At 34.6% G+C, this 26,037-nt stretch overlaps 2 protein-coding genes across 3 annotated transcripts in view; one reads left to right on the top strand and one right to left on the bottom strand.

Moving 5' to 3' along the window:
* The window catches only part of LOC120418062 (E3 ubiquitin-protein ligase RING1), a 28,061-nt gene extending 9,722 nt beyond the window's left edge, over window positions 1-18,339 (top strand). For both annotated transcript variants that reach the window (XM_039580318.2, XM_039580321.2), the window contains exons 3-4: window positions 17,290-17,459; window positions 17,529-18,339. In XM_039580318.2, coding sequence (XP_039436252.1) covers window positions 17,290-17,459; window positions 17,529-17,573 — 215 coding nt within the window. In that variant the 3' untranslated portion in view covers window positions 17,574-18,339. The remainder of the gene's footprint in view (window positions 1-17,289; window positions 17,460-17,528) is intronic.
* The window catches only part of LOC120418059 (acetylcholine receptor subunit alpha-like), a 664,850-nt gene that overhangs the window by 556,045 nt on the left and 82,768 nt on the right, over window positions 1-26,037 (bottom strand). The gene's annotated exons all lie outside the window — the stretch shown is intronic.

Genomic DNA, 26,037 nt, shown 5'->3' with positions numbered 1-26,037 from the left:
CTCAAAAAATGCAACAAAATGCAGGGTAGAGCATCCTGATTGGTTAAATCTAAAGCATGGTGTCGATTTCTGGAAAAGTCAGGGAAAACCTGGAATTGTCAGGGAATTTTATTTGACCTGGAAAAGTCAGGGAAAGTCAGGGAATTTTAAGCTGGGTCAGGGAATTTCGATGATCTTAAAAATATTACTACAAAATTGAATTTCTTTATGAAAATTCACCCTTGATGATGTATTTAAATGTCTTATTGGCCAAACTTTGCAACATTGATAATATTTAATTTTTTATATTGGTCAGTCCGGAAGGAACGCAAAACTCGATATAAAAAATGCTTAAGAAAAGGGTCACGATGAAAAGCGCGTAGCTTGTTTGCAATATGTTTAGGTTTAAAAATCAAATAATGAGGATTTGCTTTGGATTTGAGTTCAACTGAAAATTACAAATTACTAGCGCTCACAAGGTGGGACCTGGGTGCTGAATAGTCGTTCGCAAAGCGGCCTCAATTTAGAACTGCCAAAGCGGAACCAATTTACTGTTCGCAAAATACTCCCAAGAAATAGCAAGTATTGTAATCGATCAATAATTTATTTTGTCAGAAATAAAAAAAAGTTGATGGCGTCGAAATTTTGAAACATTCAAAAGTGCCATTTGGATGCTCTTACGATTCACTAAATTCCACCCACTTCTGACGCAATTTTTCGTCACGTGGAAAACAAAAAATGCCTCTTTTGGCCGCCCATCGTTTAGTCTATGAACAAAACATGAGCGAAGTACTTAATTTTGTCAGCGAAAAGTCTAACATCAACAGATCCAAAATGTTTCAAAACAAGTCACTTCAGCAGCAAAAAAAAGTCACGCTTGAGCTTGAACATAGCCTTCTACTTTGTTTATGTTTACAGCTGTAGTGCAGTAGTATTAGTGAGGAGTAGTGGGGAGCATTCGAAAATCACGTTGCGCATTCTGTCTTTTCAGCACCCAGGGTGGGACAATATGAGGCAGTTGCCACACCATCCTCAGAGATTTGTTCTAAAGTTGGTCGTTTGCTCAGCATATCATACATATCATATCATATCATACAAAAATTGAATGATTAAAAAAATCAAAAGTTAAAAAAATCGAACATTTGAAAATTTTAAAAAAATCTAAAATTCTAAAGCATGAAGATTATAAATTTTGAAAATTCAGGAATTCTGATATTTTGGTATTGTTGATTTCTAAATTTTTTAAATTCTTATTCTAAAATTCTAATAAAATTGTAAGGTTAGAAAATTTTTCAAAATTTCACTTAAGTATTCGTTACTTAAATTTTAATTTATCTCGAAATCAAACTGAACTATGATTTAAAAATGATCCAAAGTTATCTAATTTTGTGTAATCTAAAATGTAAGCAAAATAGTGATGGTGAAATGAAATTAAAAATTAAAGAATTGGATTCAAGAATTAAAGAAATGAAACAAACATTTATGGAATAAACACGGTTGTTACGGACGGCACGGATTTCGAGCGGTAGCAATTTTAATTTAAAAAAAAATATTGAGAGAGATAAAATTATTTTCAACTTATAAAGAAAAATATTATTATGAATCAGGATAATTTTTTTTTTCGTTGAGTGCAAAAACATCGATTTCTTATTAATTGAATTCGAAAATTTTTGTTTTTTTTTCTCAATAAGAAACGTCGAAAGATGAAGATTATGTATTACTACACTCATTTTTAAACATACGGACTCTGAATATTGAATTTCTTTAAATTTGTGAGTAATGTTTTTTATCCTTATTTAGTGTTCTTTTATACTGGATACATTAAATTTTAGATGGGATTCAACCAGCAGAAATATTTTTTTTTAATTTGAACATTCTTGAACAAAGATAAAAAAATCAAAACATTGAAAATTTACAGCTCCAACATTCAAAATTGGATTATTCTGAAATTAGGAAATAATATTATGAAAAATAGTATTTAAACCCAAAAAAAATTCATATTAAAAAAAATAACAGATCCGATTTTTAAATTAAAAAAATCTGAAAAAATCAAAGATATCAATATTTAAAAATAAAAATTAAAATAAAACAATGAAGAGGACAAAAAAAAATTATTTTTTAAATTCTTAAATTCTTAAATTCTTAAATTCTTAAATTCTTAAATTCTTAAATTCTTAAATTCTTAAATTCTTAAATTCTTAAATTCTTAAATTCTTAAATTCTTAAATTCTTAAATTCCTAAATCCTTAAATTCTTAAATTCTTAAATTCTTAAATTCTTAAATTCTTAAATTCTTAAATTCTTAAATTCTTAAATTCTTAAATTCTTAAATTCTTAAATCCTTAAATTCTTAAATTCTTAAATTCTTAAATTCTTAAATTCTTAAATTCTTAAATTCTTAAATTCTTAAATTCTTAAATTCTTAAATTCTTAAATTCTTAAATTCTTAAATTCTTAAATTCTTAAATTCTTAAAATCTTAAATTCTTAAATTCTTAAATTCTTAAATTCTTAAATTCTTAAATTCTTAAATTCTTAAATTCTTAAATTCTTAAATTCTTAAATTCTTAAATTCTTAAATTCTTAAATTCTTAAATTCTTAAATTCTTAAATTCTTAAATTCTTAAATTCTTAAATTCTTAAATTCTTAAATTCTTAAATTCTTAAATTCTTAAATTCTTAAATTCTTAAATTCTTAAATTCTTAAATTCTTAAATTCTTAAATTCTTAAATTCTTAAATTCTTAAATTCTTAAATTCTTAAATTCTTAAATTCTTAAATTCTTAAATTCTTAAATTCTTAAATTCTTAAATTCTTAAATTCTTAAATTCTTAAATTCTTAAATTCTTAAATTCTTAAATTCTTAAATTCTTAAATTCTTAAATTCTTAAATTCTTAAATTCTTAAATTCTTAAATTCTTAAATTCTTAAATTCTTAAATTCTTAAATTCTTAAATTCTTAAATTCTTAAATTCTTAAATTCTTAAATTCTTAAATTCTTAAATTCTTAAATTCTTAAATTCTTAAATTCTTAAATTCTTAAATTCTTAAATTCTTAAAATTTTAAAAATTCTCAAATTCCTAGGTTCTTGCATGCTGCCATTTTTGTTACCATCTTAGATTACAGAAAACCTGATAAAATTTGAAGTATTTTTGGAGTTTTTATTTCGGTTAAAGGAATTTTGAGAAGAAGATGTAGGAAAATTTGCTTCGATTTTTCTAAGTGACTCTTTGGTAAGATCATCGAGCACGAACTGTATCTTTAATTTAAAATCTCAAGATCGAGAATTTATTACAATTTTGAAATTTTATTATTTTGTTATTTAGATTTCTTTCAGTTTTTAGATTGAAATTTTTGATTTTTTTTTGCCAACATGTTTTGGCTTTTCTCTCTAGTTTACCTAATCATAGCAAAAATACGTTTTCAGCGTTTCAAGATTCTGCGTTCTGAAATTACAAAATTGAAATTATTATAACACTCTTTTGTTTGTCGCAAAATTATTTTTCTTAAAATGACGCGGATTGGGTTTTGGGATGGCGCGGATTTTTTTTTCGATTTCTCCGTAACAACCCTGAATAACGGAATTCGAGAGTTCAAAATTTATAAAATATGGTCTCTTCGGAAAAGTTGTTTCCAGCATCCGAGATTTCTTAGGGATTGTACAACTACATTTTACATATTTTTCCCAAAAAAATATTCAAGGGGTTACAAGGAGGAGTTTCCGTGGTCAGATCGAGCTTAAATTTGGAATCTATTCCAAAACACCCAAATATCTAAATTTGATAAGTAATGACTTTTTGAAAAACTCCAGCAGGTTGTATTTTGTTTTTATTTTTATAAAATGTATTGATCGTGTGAATGATCGTCTGTAGGCTCTGATCAAAGTAGAAACCTTTTTTTTAAATTTTATAGCAAACATGTTTTTTTTTGTAAAATTATTTAAAAAGATGTTTTCTTCAAATATCCAGAAAACCGTTTACTTTAAATACAATCATTGTTGAAAAAGACCTAGATCTTTTTTTAAAATCGTAAACATGTAATTGAAAAATTCACATTTCATTGTATATTTTTCATAGTTTTTCAGTTTTGTTTTAATCTTTCTTAAGGTTCTACAAAATTACATATTTTTTCAAGTTTTTGTCTCCAAAACCTTTAGTTTTTTTTCTATAAAAACACAATCAAAAATGGCATCGGCCTAATTCGTTTGAAAATTCGGCAAAAGGCAACAATTTCAAAATTAAACATGTCTTCTTACTTTAATTCAAATTTTCAACTTATCAAATCGCAATTTGAAATTTGCAACAATTGTAATTATTAATTATTTCTAGAGTCCTGTAAGCTATTGTGTTTCATATGTTTATTGGATCCATTAAAAAAAAACTCTAGATTTTTTGGTAAAGGGCAACATTTAAAATGGCATCACCAGATAAAAAACATAGGACAATTTTATGGTTACTCATTTTGGATGTTCGATAAGAAAAAAATAATTGACAAAATAAAAAAAGTTTTTAAGTTTTTGCAGAATCCATCGTTAAAAAAATAAAATAAAAAGGTCATTGAAGTTCTTCAATATCTTAAATTTCCAATAGAAACCATAAAAACGCTCCAAACAATATGTTAGTAAAAAATAGAAAATAAAAAAAATTGGTGGTCTGGAGAGGTCAGGGAAAAGTCAGGGAATTTTGTTTTGGGATTTGGATCGACACCATGTAAAGGGAGTTATTGGCATTTTAGTGAAAAAATAGCATAATTTTCAAACTCAAATAAAAAAGTGTTCCATCCAGATATCAACTCGGTTCGACCTGCAGCTTGTAGGGGACATCTAGGACTACCATTTGAGACTGAGAACGCTTTGGGTAAGGCAGTTTAACATATTAAATAGACACTTTTACTTTTAGTGAAGTTTTTGGTTGTAAATTTTTGCTCGGGGGACCTCTTAGGTCCCATTTTCTGGTGATAATTTTATCATATTCGTGTTCCTGAGACAATTTCACAATAGAAACATACATAAAAATGTATATTTTGATCCATTTTAACCCTTTAAAAAATAAAAGTTATAAAAAAATCTTCGATTCACATTTACTGAAAATCAAGCTCGTTTCCAAGGATACTAGATGACACCAGAAAAAAGCAGCTTCTTATTTTTTTTTAACTTTCATTTTTTAAAGGGTTAAAATGGATCAAAATAAACATTTTTATGCATGTTTCTATTGTGAAATTGTCTCAGGAACACGAATATGATAAAATTATCACCAGAAAATTGGACCTAAGGGGTCCCCCGAGCAAAAATTTACAACCAAAAACTTCACTAAAAGTAAAAGTGTCTATTTAATATGTTAAACTGCCTTACCCAAAGCGTTCTCAGTCTCAAATGGTAGTCCTAGATGTCCCCTACAAGCTGCAGGTCGAACCGAGTTGATATCTGGATGGAACACTTTTTTATTTGAGTTTGAAAATTATGCTATTTTTTCACTAAAATGCCAATAACTCCCTTTAGATTTAACCAATCGGGATGCTCTACCCTGCATTTTGTTGCATTTTTTGAGCCCTTTCAGATGCATTTTGAATTTTGAAATTTAATTGAATTTTGCCTAAGTTATAGCCTTTTTAAATTTTTTGACGTTTTTGAACCTTTAAACTTTGTGTCCCGATTTGCCCCACTTTCCGTTGACCTAGAGTGCTCATATTTTGGCCAGATGCTAGTTTTATATGTACAAACAACCCCTGAAAATTTCAGGCAGATTGGTGAGGTCCAAACGACGTCCCATACAAAGGGGTATGCCCTGTTCGTGGACTTGCTCTTAAGAATTTAAGAATTTAAGAATTTAAGAATTTAAGAATTTAAGAATTTAAGAATTTAAGAATTGAAGTTAAATTCTTGAAATTATAACAATCAAAAACTCTATTTCTTCCAAAATTAAAAAATCTAGAATGAAAGTTTAAGAATAAAGAAATTTAAAAAAATTAAGAAATTTAAGAATTTAAGTATTTAAGAATTTAAGTTAAATTCTTGAAATTATAACAATCAATTTCAATTCAATTCGGTTTTATTGGTGAATAATCATAATACAATAAGTTCTTTTGCAATTCATAACAGAGTTTTGGAGTTCCTTTCAGCTGTGTGTTGAATCATAATCCATTTTGGAACAATTATTTCTATAACTAAGGCACTAACAAGAGCAAGAAAAAATAAAAAAAAAACTTGCTAAAATTGCAAAGGAAAGGGGAAAGAAAGAGAAAAAGCTTATAACTAAATCACAGTATTTTATCCTTTGTAGATGTGCTTAATCATCAGCTCCCCGAGGGCCAGAAATTGCTCCGCCTTGTTACGGCAGGTCCGAAACCGCGTCATCATCTCCCCCGCGAGAGCAAAGAACTCCGGCAGGGTGAAGAGATCTTCCCCGGTGACTCCTTGCTGGGCCGCATCGCCGCTTCCGGCAGCGACCACGCTTGCAAACGACCGCCCCCATCCAGGAGGGACCGCTGGGTTGTCCGCTGGAACCGTACGCTGGCCAGCTGCAGGAACGGCTGCACTCGTACTTCGCTGAGGAGGGTGGGACGCTGCTGCTTTCTTCTTCCTCTTTTCCTGCTCCTCGAGGTAGGACTTGCGCGCACCGCATCCGCGGTAATTACCGGTATGGTTACCGCCGCAGTTCGCGCACTTTACGCGCGGCTTGGTTTGTTCTGCATCATCTCCAAGATCCGCTTTTCGTGGCAGTGCACACACCTCCGAGAGATGTGTTTCACCGCACTTCACGCAGCGGGGCGGGAGGTTGCAGTTCCGCGAGCCGTGGCCAAATTTCTGGCAACGGTGACATTGCGCTGCGTCCGTCGGATTTTTGGAGTAAAACCGCCAGTTTACCCAAAAACCGTCCAACGCCTTAGTCCGCCGCAGGTCTTGAATTTTAACGGTGCCGCGGTCGAAGTACAACAGGTACAGTGTGTGTGTACCTGTGACGGTTGTCTTCCGCGAGAGGACTTTTATGTCTCGCGGCGTTATTCCGACACCCGAGAGGTGCTCCTTGAGGACGGAGATCGGGCGGTCTTGGTACCCCTGCAAGACGATCTTAACAGCGGTCTTCTGCACGGGGTCGAATGTGTAGAACTTGAAGTTTTTACGCTTCAATTTCTCCACAACCAGGTCGAAGTTCTTTTGGTCAAATGTGAACACTTGCACTGACGCTTTACCTATTTTGAGGCAGTACACGAGGCCTTCCAGCTGCTCGTCAACATCGTCCGCCAACGTGTCCAAAACAAAAATTGGTGGTGGTCGTCGTTCCTTTGGAGTAATTACTTTTTTTGGCGCCGGCACTTTTTTCCGTGTACGACCATCGTCGTCGTCGTCGTCGGTACACTGAAAATACGCCACCCTTTTTTTCCAAGTGCCCAAACACTTGAATGATTCAATTAAACCGCATCTTAGATCTAATTTGTTTGTGTTTCAATTTCAATCCAATCCATTATTAAATTCAAGTGTTTTGGCGATTGACTTTTTGGTATTTTTTGACACCTTATTTTCATTCGTGTGGCTCAAAAATTTCAAGTGTTTTGCTCATGAATTTGCCCCACTGTGTTGAACTATTCAAAGTGATGAGGAAAACACTTGAAATTGATCTTGTTTTGATTTGAAATGCAGTTTCGCGACAGCTTCATGAGACTTTGCTTTGTTTCCTCATTTGAAAGTTTTGGCCGTCCGGTGTGTTCGTTTTTCGCAGACCGCGTGAGTTCGCTGCCGCCATGTTCCAGTCCAGTAAATTGCCTGCCCGGTTTGTAACCGCGAAGATGAGCATCGCCACAAGACTGCGTCCTCGGGCTCGGGCTCCGTATGGCCAGCGGAAGGGCTTGGTCTCCCGGATTCCCGGATAGAAGCCAACTTTTGTGATAAAGTTCCTTTCCGGACCCATTTGGTGAGTGGGGAGAGAAATTTTGTTGTGGGGTTTTGTTTTGATTTTTGGATGTATTTTGTATGATTCACAGGAAGGATGCGAAAGAGCTGCAGATGCCGAACCAGGAAGCGGTGCCAGTGAGAAGCAAGATTCGGATGCAGGGGCCAAGCTATGCGTCATTCGGATGGTCAAGGCACAGTTTGAGTCGATGGAACCACCGCGGTTCCACCAAAGAGAATTCCGCATCAACTCCAGTGGCCTCCATCTCCGCTGGCACCGTTGTTTCACTCGCCGACGCTGAGGAACCTCCCAGGAAGCAGTGGTGGTGGCGGGACAACCGGATGAAAAAAATTACAAAGTTTTTACACACCAAGTTGTTCTTGAAGTTGTTAGGAAATAAAAGCAGCCAAAAAAATTAATTGCGCAACATCTTCTTTATTAAAAAAAAAATCGAAATCCATTTCTTTTACATGCAAACATGCATTGATTATAGAAAGAAAAGCTATTTAAAACCAATAAATATAATATAGTATTTCATGTGACGCAACACGTCAAATTCAAGTGTTTTGCTATTGAATTGACAGTATATTTTGGTGCCCAAAATTCAAGTGTTTTGCGATTGATATTTGAGTGCTCTGTACAGCAGGGTCAGATCATGTGTAGAACACTTCGATAAGCCGTGGGATTTTTGCTCAGTGTAGTGCTACCGTCGGTGTTGTTGTAGCTGCTTTCATCGTCACTCAGCCTCGCGAACTTGTTACTGGTGGGAATGTTGGCGGATGTTGAAGCGCCATCGGTCGACGGATTGCCGGAAGTAGCTGAACGGAGCCTTATAGGGCTGCGATCCTGGACGCGGTAATTAGCGTGTAATAACTTCGGGTCGAATCCTTTGGCGCTCACACTCCCCGGCGCGATGGCGGTCGACGCGGCGTTGGTTTGTTTACCTTTTTGCACACGGCCGGTAGACGAACTTCGCGGGTTTTTCGAGGCCGCACTCGAACTGCCACGGCCACGGCCGGCCCTTGGCATGCTGGTGGAGCAAACTCGCGGCGAATCACGGTAAATTACGGCAAAAAAATCGGAAAAACGATGGAGCACTTAGCACTTGACTGCTGCTTGCACTCGTGCGTACACGGAGGTGAATTATAACAATCAAAAACTCTATTTCTTCCAAAATTAAAAAATCTAGAATGAAAGTTTAAGAATAAAGAAATTTAAAAAAATTAAGAATTTAAGAATTTAAGAATTTAAGAATTTAAGAATTTAAGAATTTAAGAATTTAAGAATTTAAGAATTTAAGAATTTAAGAATTTAAGAATTTAAGAATTTAAGAATTTAAGTTAAATTCTTGAAATTATAACAATCAAAAACTCTATTTCTTCCAAAATTAAAAAATCTAGAATGAAAGTTTAAGAATAAAGAAATTTAAAAAAATTAAGAAATTTAAGAATTTAAGAATTTAAGAATTTAAGAATTTAAGAATTTAAGAATTTAAGAATTTAAGAATTTAAGAATTTAAGAATTTAAGAATTTAAGAATTTAAGAATTTAAGAATTTAAGAATTTAAGAATTTAAGAATTTAAGAATTTAAGAATTTAAGTATTTAAGTATTTAAGAATTTAAGAATTTAAGAATTTAAGAATTTAAGAATTTAAGAATTTAAGAATTTAAGAATTTAAGAATTTAAGAATTTAAGAATTTAAGAATTTAAGAATTTAAGAATTTAAGAATTTAAGAATTTAAGAATTTAAGAATTTAAGAATTTAAGAATTTAAGAATTTAAGAATTTAAGAATTTAAGAATTTAAGAATTTAAGAATTTAAGAATTTAAGAATTTAAGAATTTAAGAATTTAAGAATTTAAGAATTTAAGAATTTAAGAATTTAAGAATTTAAGAATTTAAGAATTTAAGAATTTAAGAATTTAAGAATTTAAGAATTTAAGAATTTAAGAATTTAAGAATTTAAGAATTTAAGAATTTAAGAATTTAAGAATTTAAGAATTTAAGAATTTAAGAATTTAAGAATTTAAGAATTTAAGAATTTAAGAATTTAAGAATTTAGGAATTTAAGAATTTAAGAATTTAAGAATTTAAGAATTTAAGAATTTAAGAATTTAAGAATTCCTAACTTCCTAATTTCCTAGTTTCCTGATATCCTAATTTCCTAACTTCCTATTGTCCTAACTTCCTAATTTCCTAGTTTCCTAATATCCTAATTTAATTTCCTTACTTCCTAATTTCCTAGTCTCTTAATTTTAAAAATTTTCCTTATTTCCTAATTTCCTAACTTCCTAACTTCCTAACATCCTAATTTTCTTACATATTAATTTTCTTATTTCTTAATTTCCTTGTTTCATAATTTCCTTATTTTCTTATTTTTCTTTATTTTACTTATTTGCTAATATCATAATTTCCAAATTTCCTAATTTTGTAATTTCCTTGTTTCATAATTACATAGTTTTTAATTTCCTTATTTCATAATTACATATTTTTTTAATTTCAGTTTTTCTTGTTTTAGAATTTAAGAATTTCTAAATTTGCTTTTATTTATTGATTTCTTAATTTTGTTTATAATTGTTGTTAAAAGTTTTTGAATAAACATTTTTAATCGATTTAATTTTAAGTTTTGAATATTTTTAATCTTTTTATTTTTTCCTCGAAAGAACTTCAAGCGCGCACACCGTCAATCGCGCTCATACCGAACTGTTTCTTGGGGGGTCACGAAAAGAACACGCAACATTTCTTGACCGCGTTCCTTCCGATCAGCATACCGTACTAAAATAATCACGTAGAAACTTCGCCGAATGGCGCACTCGAGTTCCGTTGAAGTTACATTTTAAAACACATAAAAACTACAAGGAAAACCCTAGTGGAAAAATACCATAAGGCTTTTCACGTAACATCAACGTGAAATTTTTTTTTTTGCCAGTACACTTTCACATTATTTTTACGTGTGTCACGTAAAATGAGCCTAGCGAGAGGAAAATCTGGGTAACGTGATTTTTCAGGTAGCATCAACGTGTGGATTATTTTGAGTGCATTGTCAATCTTCTGTCGGACATTTGAAAAGGTCTTTTGTATTGCGCAAAATTCAAGCAAAACATTTTGAATGAACCAATTTGGATTTGAAAACAAGCAAGCTATCCTATTAATCTAAATGCGAGTCTAAATGTAAACCTTCGCTGACGTGAGCAGGATCGACTGTGTGTTTGCAAATCCGAATTTACACAACGACATTGTTTTGCTTAAATTATTTTTTAAAATGGGATTCAATACAGCACACAGAGTTAAAAACGTTGCATTTTTTTCTGACAAAAAAGAGAATTTTGATAAAATATTGCCAAAGTCAAAACACAACCAATATCTTCAATTAAGTGCGTTTGGGTCAACTAAACCAACAACAATGTTTATCTCCCTTTGCGGCCCAGCTATTGTTTTATCGTTTGAGTTTTATTAGAAGGTTATGTCTCTGAATTTGCAATTGTTCCAACTACAAAGGTCAAAGTGAAATAAATAGCATTTTCCCGAGATTAAAAATGTTGCATGAGAATATTGCACTGTAACTGAAAATCGCACTTTGCTGAGTTCGTTTTCGCACCTCCCCATACGATTTTTTCAGTTCAACAACGATTAAACTTTTTTGTGTAATCGCAGTCAAACTGAAAAAAAATCGTATGAAAAAGTGCGAAAACGAACTCAGCAAAGTGCGATTTTCAGTTGCAGTGTGGTCGGCTTCAAATAAAAAAAGGTGCAGGTGGTTATTTTCTACATAACCAATATGACAAAGAACTTTGTACAAAACTCCTAAAAAATAATTTAATTTTATTTTATATTTTTAAATCATTGCCTATTTATTTAATCCTAAATAATGTATTCCAAATAAATATTTTCAATCTTTGGCACCTCTGTGGAAATAAATTGCCAAAACACGAAAATATTGCCAAAACAAGTATGGTTCGGAAAATGTCCCCCGGGAGGACCTCCCAGAGGGAACCGGCCACTCTAGGTTGTGGCCACCACAATCAAAATGGTAATTTTCATGTCCAGTATCAAAAACCATGAATTTTGATACCCATATTGCCCCAAGTCGTATGGTTTGATTAATGTCCCCCCGGTAGAACCTTCCCTAGGAAACTGGTCACTCCGGGTGTGGCCAAATGGCCAATGGTCAAAATGGCCATTTTCATTAAAACTAGTTAAACTGGTAATGAAAATGGCAATTTTGACCGGATTGGCCAGTGCCCTATAGGGAAGGTTCTACCGGGGGGACATTAATCAAACCATACGACTTTGGCAATATGGGTATCAAAATCGAGGGCTAGAAGCGAGGCTAGAACGAGTAGCACAAAAAACTCTCCCGTTTTCAACTGGCCGGCCGGCGCAGTGGTAGCGTGCACGACTAGCAAGCGAGAACCTGTATATCGCTTGTACGTATTATTATTTTTCAACACCATTTAAAATTGAAGTGTTTGGCTATTGAAATTATTTCATGGCCAATCACCGCAATTTCGAGTGTTTTGCGATTGATATTTGAGTGCTCTGTACTGCAGGGTCAGATCATGCGCAAAACACTTCGATGCGCTGTGTAAGTTTTGCTCAGTGTAATGAGCCTACACGGAGAGACCGGCCGGGGCAAATCTAAGAAAATCTTGGTTAATTTAACTAAAAGTATGGGTTAATTTTTTACACAGCTTTTTTTCAACAATCAATTGTTGATTTTGTTAACCCGAAATTGCTGACCACCAGTAACTAAAATTAACTAAAAAAATTGTTGGAATTGCAATTTTTGTTGGTTAAATGGCCGAAAAAAATTCTAGCAGTCGACTGCTAGAATATTTTTTTCAGAAAATTAACTAAAAATTTCTTGTTTTCAGCTGAAATATTGTGGCATATTCTGTTAAAAACTGGCTGGGATATATTTTTAACTATTTTTCAACTATTTTTTTTCGTTATATCAACCGAAATATTTTTGCATGCAGCAAATTATTAGTGGTTTATAACAAAACATTTCTTAATTAGACATAATTTATGTAAATGTTGATTTATATTTTCTTTAATTATCTAACGATATAGGCTGGGCCGAATTTCTAGCTATATTTTAACTAATGTCTTACTTGAATACAGAAAAATTATCGTACATGTAGTCAATAATCAGCTGTTGTTAGCAATATTTTTATTGAATTTACAGTAAAATTTTTAATAATGCCTCACAAATTAATGTGTGTGTGTGTTTTTATTTTCGCATTTATTCTGTCTAATAATTTAACGTTTTGTACTAATTTGTTTTTTTTTTTTGCATTAAGTTGTTAAATTACTGTTAAAAAGCAACAAATCTTTTTTTTAACTATTATAAAACATGTAAAGTTTGACAAATGTTTTAAAAAAATAGCTTTGCATTAATCTAAAAAAATAATAAAAAAGCATATTACAAATTTCTCGTAAATTCCTTAAAAATAGAAACCGAGCAAAATTTTCACCAAGTTTTAACCCTATATTTTTATTATGTTGTATAAAATTAAGTGTTGTATTCACTTACCATCACTGTGAAATCATCCGATAAGTCATCATCATCTACAACGGTCTCAGGTTTAGAGTTATTTTTCTTGTGGTGGGACACAGAATTTTCACCAAAGTGAACCTTTTGCTGCAAATAAATTAATTAGTAATTTAATACAAAATTTTTAATTTCGGCTATAAACTGAAAAAGGAACGTAAATAAATGTAATTATAATGAGGAAAGAAGAAATATCAATAATGCTACTTACCAAGCTTGCATTAATTTAACAATTACTTTTGGCAATACACTTTCACTGCATTTGATTCAATTTATTCATCGTACTCCGATTCCTGAAAAAAAAAATTATGGAGTTTAACTTACCAGTTTATTGAGCAGTCGTATTGAAACAAAACTTTCAAGATAATAATTATCTTCTTTTATATATTTTATATACTTTTATATTATTTTTCGATTTTTTCCTTCATCTTTATTTATTATGTTGTCATGTGTACGCATTTCTATGTATTTTATTATTGATGATTCTGAAAAAAATAATGGTTCATTTCGATTTTATCCGCTTTATCAGTTTTCTAATAAGAATAACATTAGATAAATTCTTACACGGATTAGCCAACATTTTGTTAAATTTGCCCGGGCTGCTCTACCCGTGATGAGTTGGCCCGCGTCTCCCTTCTACTGCTCTCTCTTTCCATCAAACATTCTTATAACGTGTAAAACTCACTCGCATCAGAGGTCCTCATGGCGAAGGTCGTCCTCTTGCTGTTCATAGTTTATCACCTGCAAAGAAATCATCAACAAACCTACTCACCAATTCCATCTCACCAGTTGCAACACTTTGATTTGCCACTTCAACAATAGCCAAATAATGTAATTTTCACCTTTCACATCCTCTCACTTGACAATTAACAACACAAACTCAACAAATCGACCGCTCTCGTTCGAATCCTGACTTCAAATGACAGACGAAAACAAATCTAAGTTCATCTTTTAAATATTCAACCAATTGTTAATTATATTCAACCAACAAAATTTTTGATTTTCCTAAAACCAAAGCTAACAGTCGAGCACGTTCATTCGAGTTCGGGAAATCTGTTAGCTTTTTGCCTTTAGCATTTTCAACAAACAGGTTATTAAATTTGAATTTGAATTTTGGTTAATTTAACTGAAAATTGGCAGTGACAAGTACGTTTTTGTTAAAATTTAAGAAAGTAAAATCAACAATTTTAATTGTTAAAATATCTGGGTACAGTCTCTCCGTGTACGGTATTAACGGTATTAACTTTTTGGTCAATCGCAGTTTTTCTCATAGATTTACCATTTTTCTATAACAAACTTTTTACAACGTTAACTTTTGCCCTGTAGCCCAAAAAGACGGCACTTTTTGGCATATTCGGATTACTCGGGAAATTTTACGTTAGTTTGAAGTAAAAAAATGTTGATTTGATTGAAAAAAATGCCATTTAGAATGAATTGAAATCATTTTTAATATTTTGTTTCTTGTCCCACCACCCACCGCATTAAAAACACAACCGCTTGCTACAGCTTCTGAATCTCGAAACCAGAAGGCTAGTCCCGACACAATCGGTCCACAAGCGCTTGTGCACAGTAAAAAAATAAGTAGTTTGAAATCTATATTTCTTATCAAACTGTTTTATGTTAAATCGCACTTCATTCACAATTGTTGTGTTAGCCATCAAATTGTTAAAAATACTCTGGCCGCAATTTTCAAACATGAATAATGGGTCAGTAAAGTAATCGTCTAATCCCCACTGTGGGTTTGGTGAAACGTCCGAGACCGATCGATAGGTCAATGTCCATTTGTCCCCCTTTCTACAGGCGTGCTCTGTAATATCCACTCCACTGAGAATCTCGATGTTATCCTCAGTGAAACGTGTGATCACTCGAGGCTCTCCATCGTTTGTTTTTTCTGGTATGCGAAGCGTACCGACCATTACTATGACCTTGTCGTACTGTTTAGCCATGCTCATATCCTCCTCTTCCATTTCCTTCCAGTGACCTGCTTTTAATTCGGATTTAATTAATGGTTACAAGCAATTTCTCTACAAAATTTTGGTGCCCATTGCAGGCCAAGAGTGAATGATACTGATGATACCTCTTCAGTTGACACTCAGGCGAGGAACATCCTGGGAGGAACGTCACTGACTACGTCCGTAGTCCTGTTAGATCATTCTTGATCAGGACAGTATAGCTCTGGTTCCTTGCAAGTGTCCTATTTTCTTACCTCCACGTTGATGACTAAGTGTGACCTTGCTGGTGGCCTGTGGAAACGACTCGTAAAGCTTTGACCAGCGATGGTTAGAGTCGAGACGACTGAAAGAAAGGGGCGCGCCAATGTGGGACATGGAAGTAATTTGTGATTGTAGACGGTATTGTTTTGATTCGCAGTATGTTCAGTCAACTGCTGTGGATGTACCTGAACATCGCAGAACGGGGTTTCTCTTCATTCCATTTTTATCTACCATCTATATTCTGTTTATTTTGTTTTATTCTCTCGTCCATTTGTTTTAGATTTTACTTTTTTGATTCTCATATTTATCAACACTTTTCCACTCTATTTTACTAATTGATGCTGCTGTAACAAACTGTCTGTTTTCCCTTAATTTGGCAATGATGTCAATTTTGTTTGTCATGTGCCTTTTCTTTATATATATATTTGAATATTTTTCTATAAATAATATATATAAATTACCCTTAATACAATCTAAGCTTTTTTGTTTCCTCTACTTAATAAATTGCTATCTTTATTTTACTATTTATTCTTTAAATAGTATATTTCTTTCACTGTCCAGGTTCATGCCATGAGTGAGTGCCAGACACAAAACCGATGGGGCCAGCCGAGAGCGTCGTGGTGCGCTGGTACGATGAACCAAGATACCAATACACAAATGGATTCAGGCTCGTACCGAAGCTAGAAAACCAAACCCGCGGTGTGCGTTGGCACTGGCGCATGGGAAGCTTGGGTTACGCTGTCCGCTTTGTAAGCGGATGATCATGGGTTCGATGCCCATCTGCTCCAACTTTCCATCGGATGGGGAAGTAAAACGTCGGTCCCGGCCTCAGTTGTTGTTAGACCGTTAAGTCATTCCAAGTGTAGAAGCCATCTCCACGCTATAAGTACAAACACACACCAAACCAAGCCTACTTCGGTGGAATCGCTGGCGGCGGTTGGACTCGCAATCTAAAGGTCTTCAGTTCAAACACTGGGGTGAAAGGTTCCTTGGAGTAGAAAAAGGTTTGGGAGCCCTCCCCATTCAAGCCTAAGAACTCCTAGTTCGAGCAGAAACTTGCAAAAGAAACCACAAAAGACCTGGGGGTCGTGAATGTAGATGGTTTGATTTTTTTTATTTGATCATCTCATGTATAGACAAACAAATGCTGAAAGTTTAACTTATTATTTTCCCTCACAAACCAAGGGCTGATTTTCTTAAACCAAAAAGTCATCACATTATAAAGATGAATGAGGTAAATTTAAAGTGGGAGGATCAAGTGAAATATCTTGGACTTGCTTTTGACAAAAACCTTACTTACAAGGATCACATTGAAAGTATCTAGGTTAAATGTAACAAATATATTAAATGTTTGTATCCACTTATAAACAGGAATTCTAGACTTTGTCTCAAGAATAAACTGTTAATTTATAAACAAATTTTCAGACCTGCCATGCTTTATGCTGTGCCGATCTGGACAAGCTGTTGCTTAACCAGGAAGAAAAAACTTCAGAGGATTCAGAACAAAATTCTTAAAATGATTCTGAATGAAACTTCCTCCCTGGTTCAGCACCAGTAAACTCCATAAAAAAAAAAAGTTTCATCCAAATCGGAGCACCTCGATACGACCTGTTACACACTGGTGAAAAAGTCGCTCATCATATTGTTCCATTGCAGTTGACCATCTATCCAAATACCTGGCCATGCGCCTAACGCTCGACTTGGAAACGGAACTCCCCGAGGCGCTAGTCAACTTTTGCATCTACATTGCACCACAACCGCAGCAGCTGGTTGTACTCAGCGGCAACCAAACTCTTTCGCAAGTTAACGAAAAGTTCTGGAAGATCGTAAGTATTCCGCGTTTCAGCATCCTGGGAGTCCTTAAACTAATTCGCTTACTCCATTTCCATTTGCAGGCCAACAAGCCGCTTGAGATGTACTACTCGTGGAAGAAGTCATAGGGAACCGTACGCGCGTGTGGTTCAAAGTAGCTGCAGAAGCAGCGGGCACCATCACAGCCAAATAGACACAGCAGCGATAGTATTTGACACGGCGAGTTGATGCATTGTGCCGAAGCAAAAAGGAGGTCGAGACAAAATCCCAAAACAGTAAAGCGAAATGATATGTTTTAAATACGACGGTAACATCCTTATTATGTGGTGAAACGTAAATTTTGCCAAATTTGAATCGATTGTATTTACCATAGAGACCTAACAAAAGCAGTTAACGTGTCTAATTAAATTAAAGACTCAATAACCTATTTTAAACATAAATAAACAGACAGGATAAAAAATTTCACAACATCTTCATGTTAAAGTAGTTCAGTGTCGTTCAAGATAGGTTACAATAGTGCAGCGCATACATTTTATATGAAGTCATATAATTACACTGAACCCCCGGTGGTTGGTCACTTTTTCGTTTGACACTTTTTTAGTTTGTACCCCGTTTGTTGGTCAAAATCAAACTAAAAAGTGATGAACTGTCACTCAATCACAATTGGCAGTGTGTGTGAAGTCAGTGTTAAAGGGGTGTCAAACTAAAAAGTGACCCCGTTCGTTTTACAACAGTTGGTGTCAAACCATCGGGGTTTGAGTGTACATTGCTTCGGAACATTGCATCATCCTCAGAATTATTTTATATTTATACGCTTTGGTGTAGAACTGCTATGCGTAACTCTTGAATTTCAATTGAATCAATAAATGTTTTGAATGTGTATGGAAAACAAAACATTTTGAAAAGGAGCAAAATATTAAGAAACCCCCATAAACCTCGAAATAATTTAAGAACGAGTCCACGAACAGGGCATACCCCTTTGTATGGGACGTCGTTTGGACCTCACCAATCTGCCTGAAATTTTCAGGGGTTGTTTGTACACATAAAACTAGCATCTGGCCAAAATATGAGCACTCTAGGTCAACGGGAAGTGGGGCAAATCGGACACAATGTTTAAAGGTTAAAAAAACGTCAGAAGTCTTAAAAGGCTATAACTTAAGCAAAATTCAATTTAATTTCAAAATGCACCTGAAAGGGCTTTAAAAAATGCAACAAAATTCAGGGAGAGGCATCCCAATGGAATACCCGATTCGAGTGGTAGTTTGACAGTTCGCTCCATAAGAAATACATTGCTCACTACCAATCGCGTCGGGTACTCCATTGGTTAAATCTAAATCAATTTTACAATAGAAACATGAGTTCCGTTCGGGCAGCCCAAGCGATCGGATCGTTCTGCAAGCTGCTCCCGCGTTGTGTATTTTTGACGTAGACTACGTCTTACTCGAAGGTACTGGGGTGCCATTCCAAAAAACCCGGGTCGAAGGCCCTGGGATACTGCGTCATCCGTCAAACGCTTATAACTTCCTTCCCTCTAATCGAATCGACACGATTTATGTTCCATTCGATTCGAAAATTATTCAGCAATTTGCTATTAAATTTTCATTGTTGGCAAAATAGTTTAACTATTGAAACAATTGAATGTTTTAAAATGTTTTCAAAATGCAGAGATTTTGCAAGCAAAATGAGCGCTTCCCACTCACGGACGTAGGGTAAGTAGGGTAGAGTAGTCATCAATGAGACACGGGGAACAATGATAAAATGGCCCTCACAAGACGTAGTTTCAACCATTCAGGCTCATATTTGGGGGAAAGGTGTGTCTACTAGATACACGTCTGTCATAAAAGTCGCTTTGGTTATGGAATGAACTTCTTCTGGCCACACTCGGTGGTGACGTTGCCCAGTTGCCGGCACTCGAGTACCTCCACAGCTGGATGTTTAGGGTTCTTGAAGCGGCCCACCGCCCTTGAGAGGTCGACAAGCGACAGACTGTCATCGGTCACCACGCCGTCGATTTCGACTTTGTGGGCCGGAATCCAAACACGTTACTAAATGCTGAACCGCAGATCAGTTACGATCTGATTAGCTTGCACCGCGGAGTTCACGATCACGCGGAGCTTGCTCTTGTTCAGCTTGGTACATTCGACCACCCCAGGTTAGTGCTTCTGCAAATCCTTGGTGATCTATACAAAGTTTAGCGGCTTCTGTTTGGGCCGGAAGAAGACCACCCATTCCGTTTGCGATCCCTCTTGATACTGACGAGGACGAGGAATCGGTTTGTGAGAATGAGGATTCAGGGGCGGGGAGGGATTTGGATCCGGATTCGGCACCGGTATTGGAGGAGGAATTGGATCTGGATTGGGAGGTGGAATCGGGTCTGGAGTCAAGGGAGGAATCGGGTCTGGAGTCAAGGGAGGAATTGGTGGTTGAGGGGGAACCGGATTCGGATCTGATTTAGGACGCTTTCGCTTCTTCGTCTTAGACCCGTCCGAGGATCCCCCTTTACCGCCAGCATCCTTATCTTTCAGGAAGAGGTCCCTGTTGGTAGTGTTTGAAGGAACTCCCGAAACAGAGTCCTCCATTTCCACGTCCTCGTCGCCCTCAAGGGTTGAATCGAAATCGGATTCCTCATGGTCCGACTTGGTCGGATCCATGTTTGCGAAGAAACGCGATAAACTAAACGAAAATGAAAATTATGAAACTAAACGCAAAAGTAAAAAAGGAGAAAAGAAAAAAAAACTAACCGAGAAAAAAAAAACTATGAGAAAAAAAAACTAAACGCAAACAAAAAACTCGCCTTTCGCACTCACCGCCGAACTGGCCGCACTGGCTGCCGCCCGCATGCGCGGGAAGCTCGTTTGCGCGCGCTTGTTGTTGTTGTTGTGCTGCCTGCTGCCAGCCACATAAACAACGGGGGTTGTCTCCGACCTGGCCTGGCCAAAAACTGGTCCGCCGACCGCAGTCGACTCTCCGGGGCCGATTCCACCGGCCAACGACCGTCTCTCGCTTCAGCTGCCTTCGCGGCCGCTGCTGCTCACCAGGCTTGCCACAAAATACAGATTTTTCAGCACAGGCCCGAAACACAAACGATTTTTTTTACAGTTAAAATAAATTTGAGCAGTTTTTGTTAAATTGGCCAAAAAGATAAACATTGTTAGCATCTTTTGACATGTTCAGTTTTTGGTAAGAATATTATTCTTTAAAGTTATACTCGATTGAGTGTTTGGTATGTGCCAAAAAAATCTGTATTTGTGGCAAGCCTGCTGCTCACTCCTCCTGCTGCTGCTGCTGCTCGGGTGCCGGAACTCGTTCCTTCTCCGCTGCTGCACCGCCGTCGTGTCCAGTATTATGCTTTCTGTCAAAAAGGATCGTAAAGTTATTATTTTAAATTGTTTTAAAAATCCATTTTAAATCCTTTGCGGTCGTGCAAAGGTTCATTGTACCCAGAAAATTAAGCTTTATCATTGTGAACAATAATATTAGCAATTTAGTTGAATTTTAGAACTCAATCAACGAATCGTCTCTATATATACATGTACATTCTCCATACATTAAATGTAAATTTTATTTGTGTATGAACCGAGAAGAGGAAGCCCCCATTCACCTAGGTGGATTAAGTAACGTTTTTTTTTATTGATTTTAACAGATTTATATATGGGTCATTCCACCTGAAGTGTGCAAGAAAAAATGCAAATTTGAAAATTACCATCTCCGATTCTGCTCAAATTTGGCAGAGCTGTTAAGACTATCAAAACATGCAAAAATCCCGAATTTCATCAAAATCGGACCACCCCCTCCATTTTTGTACCCTCCCAAAAAATCGACTTTTTGGTGATTTTTGAGCGGAACCCCTATCTTCAAACGACGATAACTCAGGAACCACAAATCTTAGAGGGTCGGTCTTAGACTCAATTTTGAAGGAAATTGGACGTAGAATCCATTTCCGTGATCAAAATTTAGATTTAAATATGTTTTCTACCTGTATTGCGCAATTGAAATCTTTAAATGGCCGTATCTCAAAACAGCCCTATTTATTTTTTGAATTTGACCTCACCATCGTATTCCCCGTCCGATTTTACATAAGAATCACTTATCGACAGAAAGGAATTTGTTTCGTTCCAGAGATATCGAATTTTAAAGTTTTTAGTTTCTGAGATTACCTCGTGGATTACCTACATTAGCTTCATTCGCCGCATATCCTAGAAGCACTCAGAAGCGCTGTTCAATAACTGCTACCTGGTTATTTATTGAATTAAGATTTCATCCCAAATAATCATTAGCAAATAAGGCAAAAATGTAATGTACACCACTGTAGGAAACTGCTGTATACGGTGAATTTGTGTGCTAGCCCACAGTACAAAGCAAGAACGACACGCAATACAGGGCAGAATGGAATTCCCGCAGAGCTAGCAGGAAATTGTAATTGATCTTGTAACTTAAGAAAAAGTGTACGATACATTATCGTGTTAAAAATTATGAATTAATATGAACAAAACTCTCGTGAAGCATGATTAAGGAGGAGGATTTCTGGAAAGTATAAAACTGGAAAAAGGTAAGAAAATCACAACGATTAATCTGATTTATTATCTAGTTGTGTTATTATTCAGTTGTGTTCATTTTGACACCGTCCGAACAATAATCTTTTTTTTTTGTTTGTCAATCATTTCGAAATCTTGGAAGACGATACAGCTGCTATCCACATGTATCAGAAGTATATGGTATTGCTTTTGAAATTAAATGTACCAGAATTGAAAAAAAAAATCATCAATTATTCTGATGAAACACATTATAAAAATCGGTTTAATATGATCAATCTTTCAAACCCTAAGGCAGAATTTGGGGTTTTTGCTGAATGGCACTATTTCGCTACCGCACATGGCAAAAGCTCTAGAACCCATGAGAATTATTTCATCTACTACACTGCCGTTCTACGCATAATTGTCCCATGTCAGTTTTGGTCGATTCTGATTTTTTTTCATTTTTAGGTTTAGTTTGACGTCTACTTTTCGAATAACACATAAAATCTACTACTTTGATCGGAAACTCATTGAAAACAACACCAGGTCTGTTTGTTGTACTTCTACGCATAATTGTCCCACCAAGTATTTTCTTTCACGAAATTATCAGTTTTACGAAGTATTATGTCTTGTTTACCTATTGTATAGCAAGAGGATTATAAATAAGAGTGATAAACTGCTAACTCAGGGTGGCCACCAGATTTCGATTTTCAATTTCCCGGTTTTTTCCCGGTTTTCTCCCGAGCCCAGAAGGAATTTTCCGAAATGTTTTTAAACCAAACTACAATGTTTTTTAGGCTAACGTTAGTACCAACATACTTTTTGAACGCATGTTCAATGTTTGTATTCCTCAAGAAAGCTTTCAAATCTTGAGTAAAAATTAAGTAAGTTTTAAACGGAGCCGTTTTTATCTGTTTCCAATCCAAACATATAATTTCCATAATGATTGGGATTTTTCATCATCATACATGTAGATTGTATAACCTCAAAATAAAAAAACGTTACTTAATCCACCATAAGGTGGTTGGTGCCTTCCTCGCATTCATGTTGTATAAATACAAAAAAAATGTTGTATAAAATTGTAAATTTACAATTTAATTTAGGAGGTTTTTTTTTTAATTTTTATTCAATTTTCAATTCTTTTTTTACCAACTCTCCAAAATAAAGGAGAAAAGTCTCATGAGTTATATATTTCAGAAAAAGGTCGTGTAAATCTTTGTCGAGACAAATTGATGAAGCAACATAATTTATACAGAATTTTTCCAGAAGAGACGCAGATACTGCTTAAGCAATGTGGCAACCGGGCGATACGCATGCAAGGGGGTGTGGCTGCCAATCAATCCCCCGCGTGGTCGGACCAAAATCCCTACGTATGCTGCCCGACTCTCGCGCGTAAGCAAAAAGATCCGGCCTTTGAGGTTATGCAAAAATCACCCTTTTTTGTAGCTACAAAAAACTTTTTCTTGGCATAACTTTAAAAGTACTTCACTAAACAGAATAAAATTTAATAGGGTCTTAGAGGACCTCAAAACGAACAGAATAAGGCGGATCCGGCCAAAATCAGTTCAGCCAGTTCTGAGATAATCGTGTGGAAAAAAATCATGTCTACACACATCCCCACAGACATTTGTTCAGAATTTGATTCTGAGTCGATAGGTATACGCGAAGGTATATCTAGGAGTCGTATTTAAGAAGTTCCTTTTTCGAGTGATTTTATAGCCTTGCCTCAGTGAGGTGAGGAAGGCAAAAAACGTTTTATTTTTTAGAATGAGATTAATTATTACTACAATTTATTAATTTTAAAGAAAAGTATTGCAAAAATAAATTGTTATCAACATTTATGTAAATGCTCGTTAGTTCGTTATTTGCCCCGAAAAATCAGGGGGCAAAAAATATTTTTAAAAAAACATCAAAATTTCAATTTAAATTTAAGTGCAACCAGCTGAAATCAATATAAAATGCATTCCCTTGCGTTTGGAATCATTTTTAAGCATGTTTGGGTTAATTTAATAATCTTTTTTTTTAATTTTACACCTTTAGTTTTTTTTAATTTTTCTTACCGTCAAATCTTACATTTTTTAAAGACAAAACAAATAAACTAGTGTAAAATGTATTTGAACACTTTTTGCATTCAAATGTTGAGACTATGGATTGTTCCCCCACTTGACCCTGGCCAGAGCCGAGGGACAAAAACTTTGAAAAATATTAACATCGGCCTTATGTTCAACATGATCTCAATTTTTGTGTTGATTTAGTAACCACCTAAAAGTGATGTATTTCTGTATTTCAAGTGACTTTTTTGTAGCAGAATTCTAAATATATTGTATTTTTAAAATATCTGAAAATTTGACATAAATTTCAAACGACATTTAAAAAAACTTTGCAAAAAAAATTCATTGCGAGTTGTCCTTAATAATTTGTCTGGCTGAGAATCTCAAATATTATCAAATAAAATAATATTTACAAACAGAAACTCCATGATATTATTATTTTTAAGTTGAAATATATTATAATTCAACGGTTCTCAACCTTTTCTAGGCTAGGTACCCTTTTTCGTGTTACTTAAGCTGCTGGTACCCCCTAGCGTTCATACATGACATTTTTCGTTTGCATGAGTTTTTTTTATATTCCAGTTCACGAAGAAAGAAAGAATTTTGAAGTATTAAAAATGTCGTAAATCTTGTTTCTAGAGTTGTTTAAAAACATGTACTGGATAGGCCACACAACGTCCATGTACAGTTTCTTTAAAACTATCTAATGAAATTGCATTTAAATTTGGAGAAAATCTTTTTGTAAATTAAATTTTCGTTGTCTTTTTCATTTCTACAAACATTCCTCATATTTTTTTAAATTTTATTTTTATGTAAATTTAAATTAGTATTTTTTTGAAGTTGTAGCTATTTTCAATTGAAAAATTATTCTATAAAATTCTTTTCTGCTTTCTTTTTTGAACATTTTTGATCCATTCTTTTGTTGCTAAGATACAGGCCAAGAAAAATATTTTAAAATAGTGTAATTTGTGTGACAATTTGAAGGAAATGTCTTGATCTTTAAATTTAGAGAGATATTTACTGCAATGTTGTTTTCGTACCATGAGATCCATAATTTTCACTTACAAAAAATCCTAATTTTTATTTAATGCAAAACTAATATTTTAGCAAAGAAATGTCGAATTGAAAATATCCAAATGATGAAACATAAGATTATTTTTACCAACATGGTAGTAAATGGTAGTTGGCACAATATACAAATTTGAAACAAATATTTGTAGAAAAAAAACGGTGCACTTTACTTCAAATTTATAAAATTTCTAAACGAATGCAAATTATAGATTTATCATTCTCATATATTTTAAACATTTTCTGATTGGTCAAAAGACAATTCGCACGTAATTCATTGCACCGTAATTCATTGGTTGTTATTTTTTTTGCTTCAAAGCAATTTGTTTATTTTTTTTTTCTCTCAAATATTTTGTTTGGGACAAATGTCCGCCATTGCGGGGTTTGTCCTCCGGACCCCCTGATACCGCTCGTGGTACCCCCAGGGGTACATGTACCCCAGGTTTAGAATCGCTGGTAGAGGAAATATTTTGCCTTATTAAAAAAAATCGCCATGTAAAAATATAATAGGATACAACAGAAAAAGAAACATCCATAACCAAGAAGCATGAGTCTATTACACAAATTCAAACATAGTTTTCGCGAATTCTTCATTTAGAATAACAGGAATAATATTCTAATTGAGAAAAGAACATATTGAATACTTTAAAGAGGCTTTTGTCAAATTTTAACTAAACTTAAAATATTTTCCCGGTTTGTCAGTCGAATTCCCGAGTTTTTCCCGGTTTTCTCCCGGTGGATAAAAATCCCGGTTTTTTCCCGGTTTTCCCGGTTTTTTCCCGAGGTGGCCACCCTGTGCTAACTGGGATGATTAGGGACTTATGGGGTGAATAGGGACCCACGGGACAATTATGCGTAGAAACACAAAAAACGGTCGAAAAATTTCAATCGCGTTTTTCTCAGTTGCACTTTTTTGAACATGGGACAATTATGCGTAGAACGGCAGTACAGCCAGCTCT

Source organism: Culex pipiens, chromosome 1 (genome assembly GCF_016801865.2).
Source record: "Culex pipiens pallens isolate TS chromosome 1, TS_CPP_V2, whole genome shotgun sequence".
NCBI classification, from domain to species: Eukaryota; Metazoa; Arthropoda; class Insecta; order Diptera; family Culicidae; genus Culex; species Culex pipiens.
Note: the sequence above shows the minus strand (reverse complement) of the source record. Positions and strands in the feature narration are given on the sequence as shown.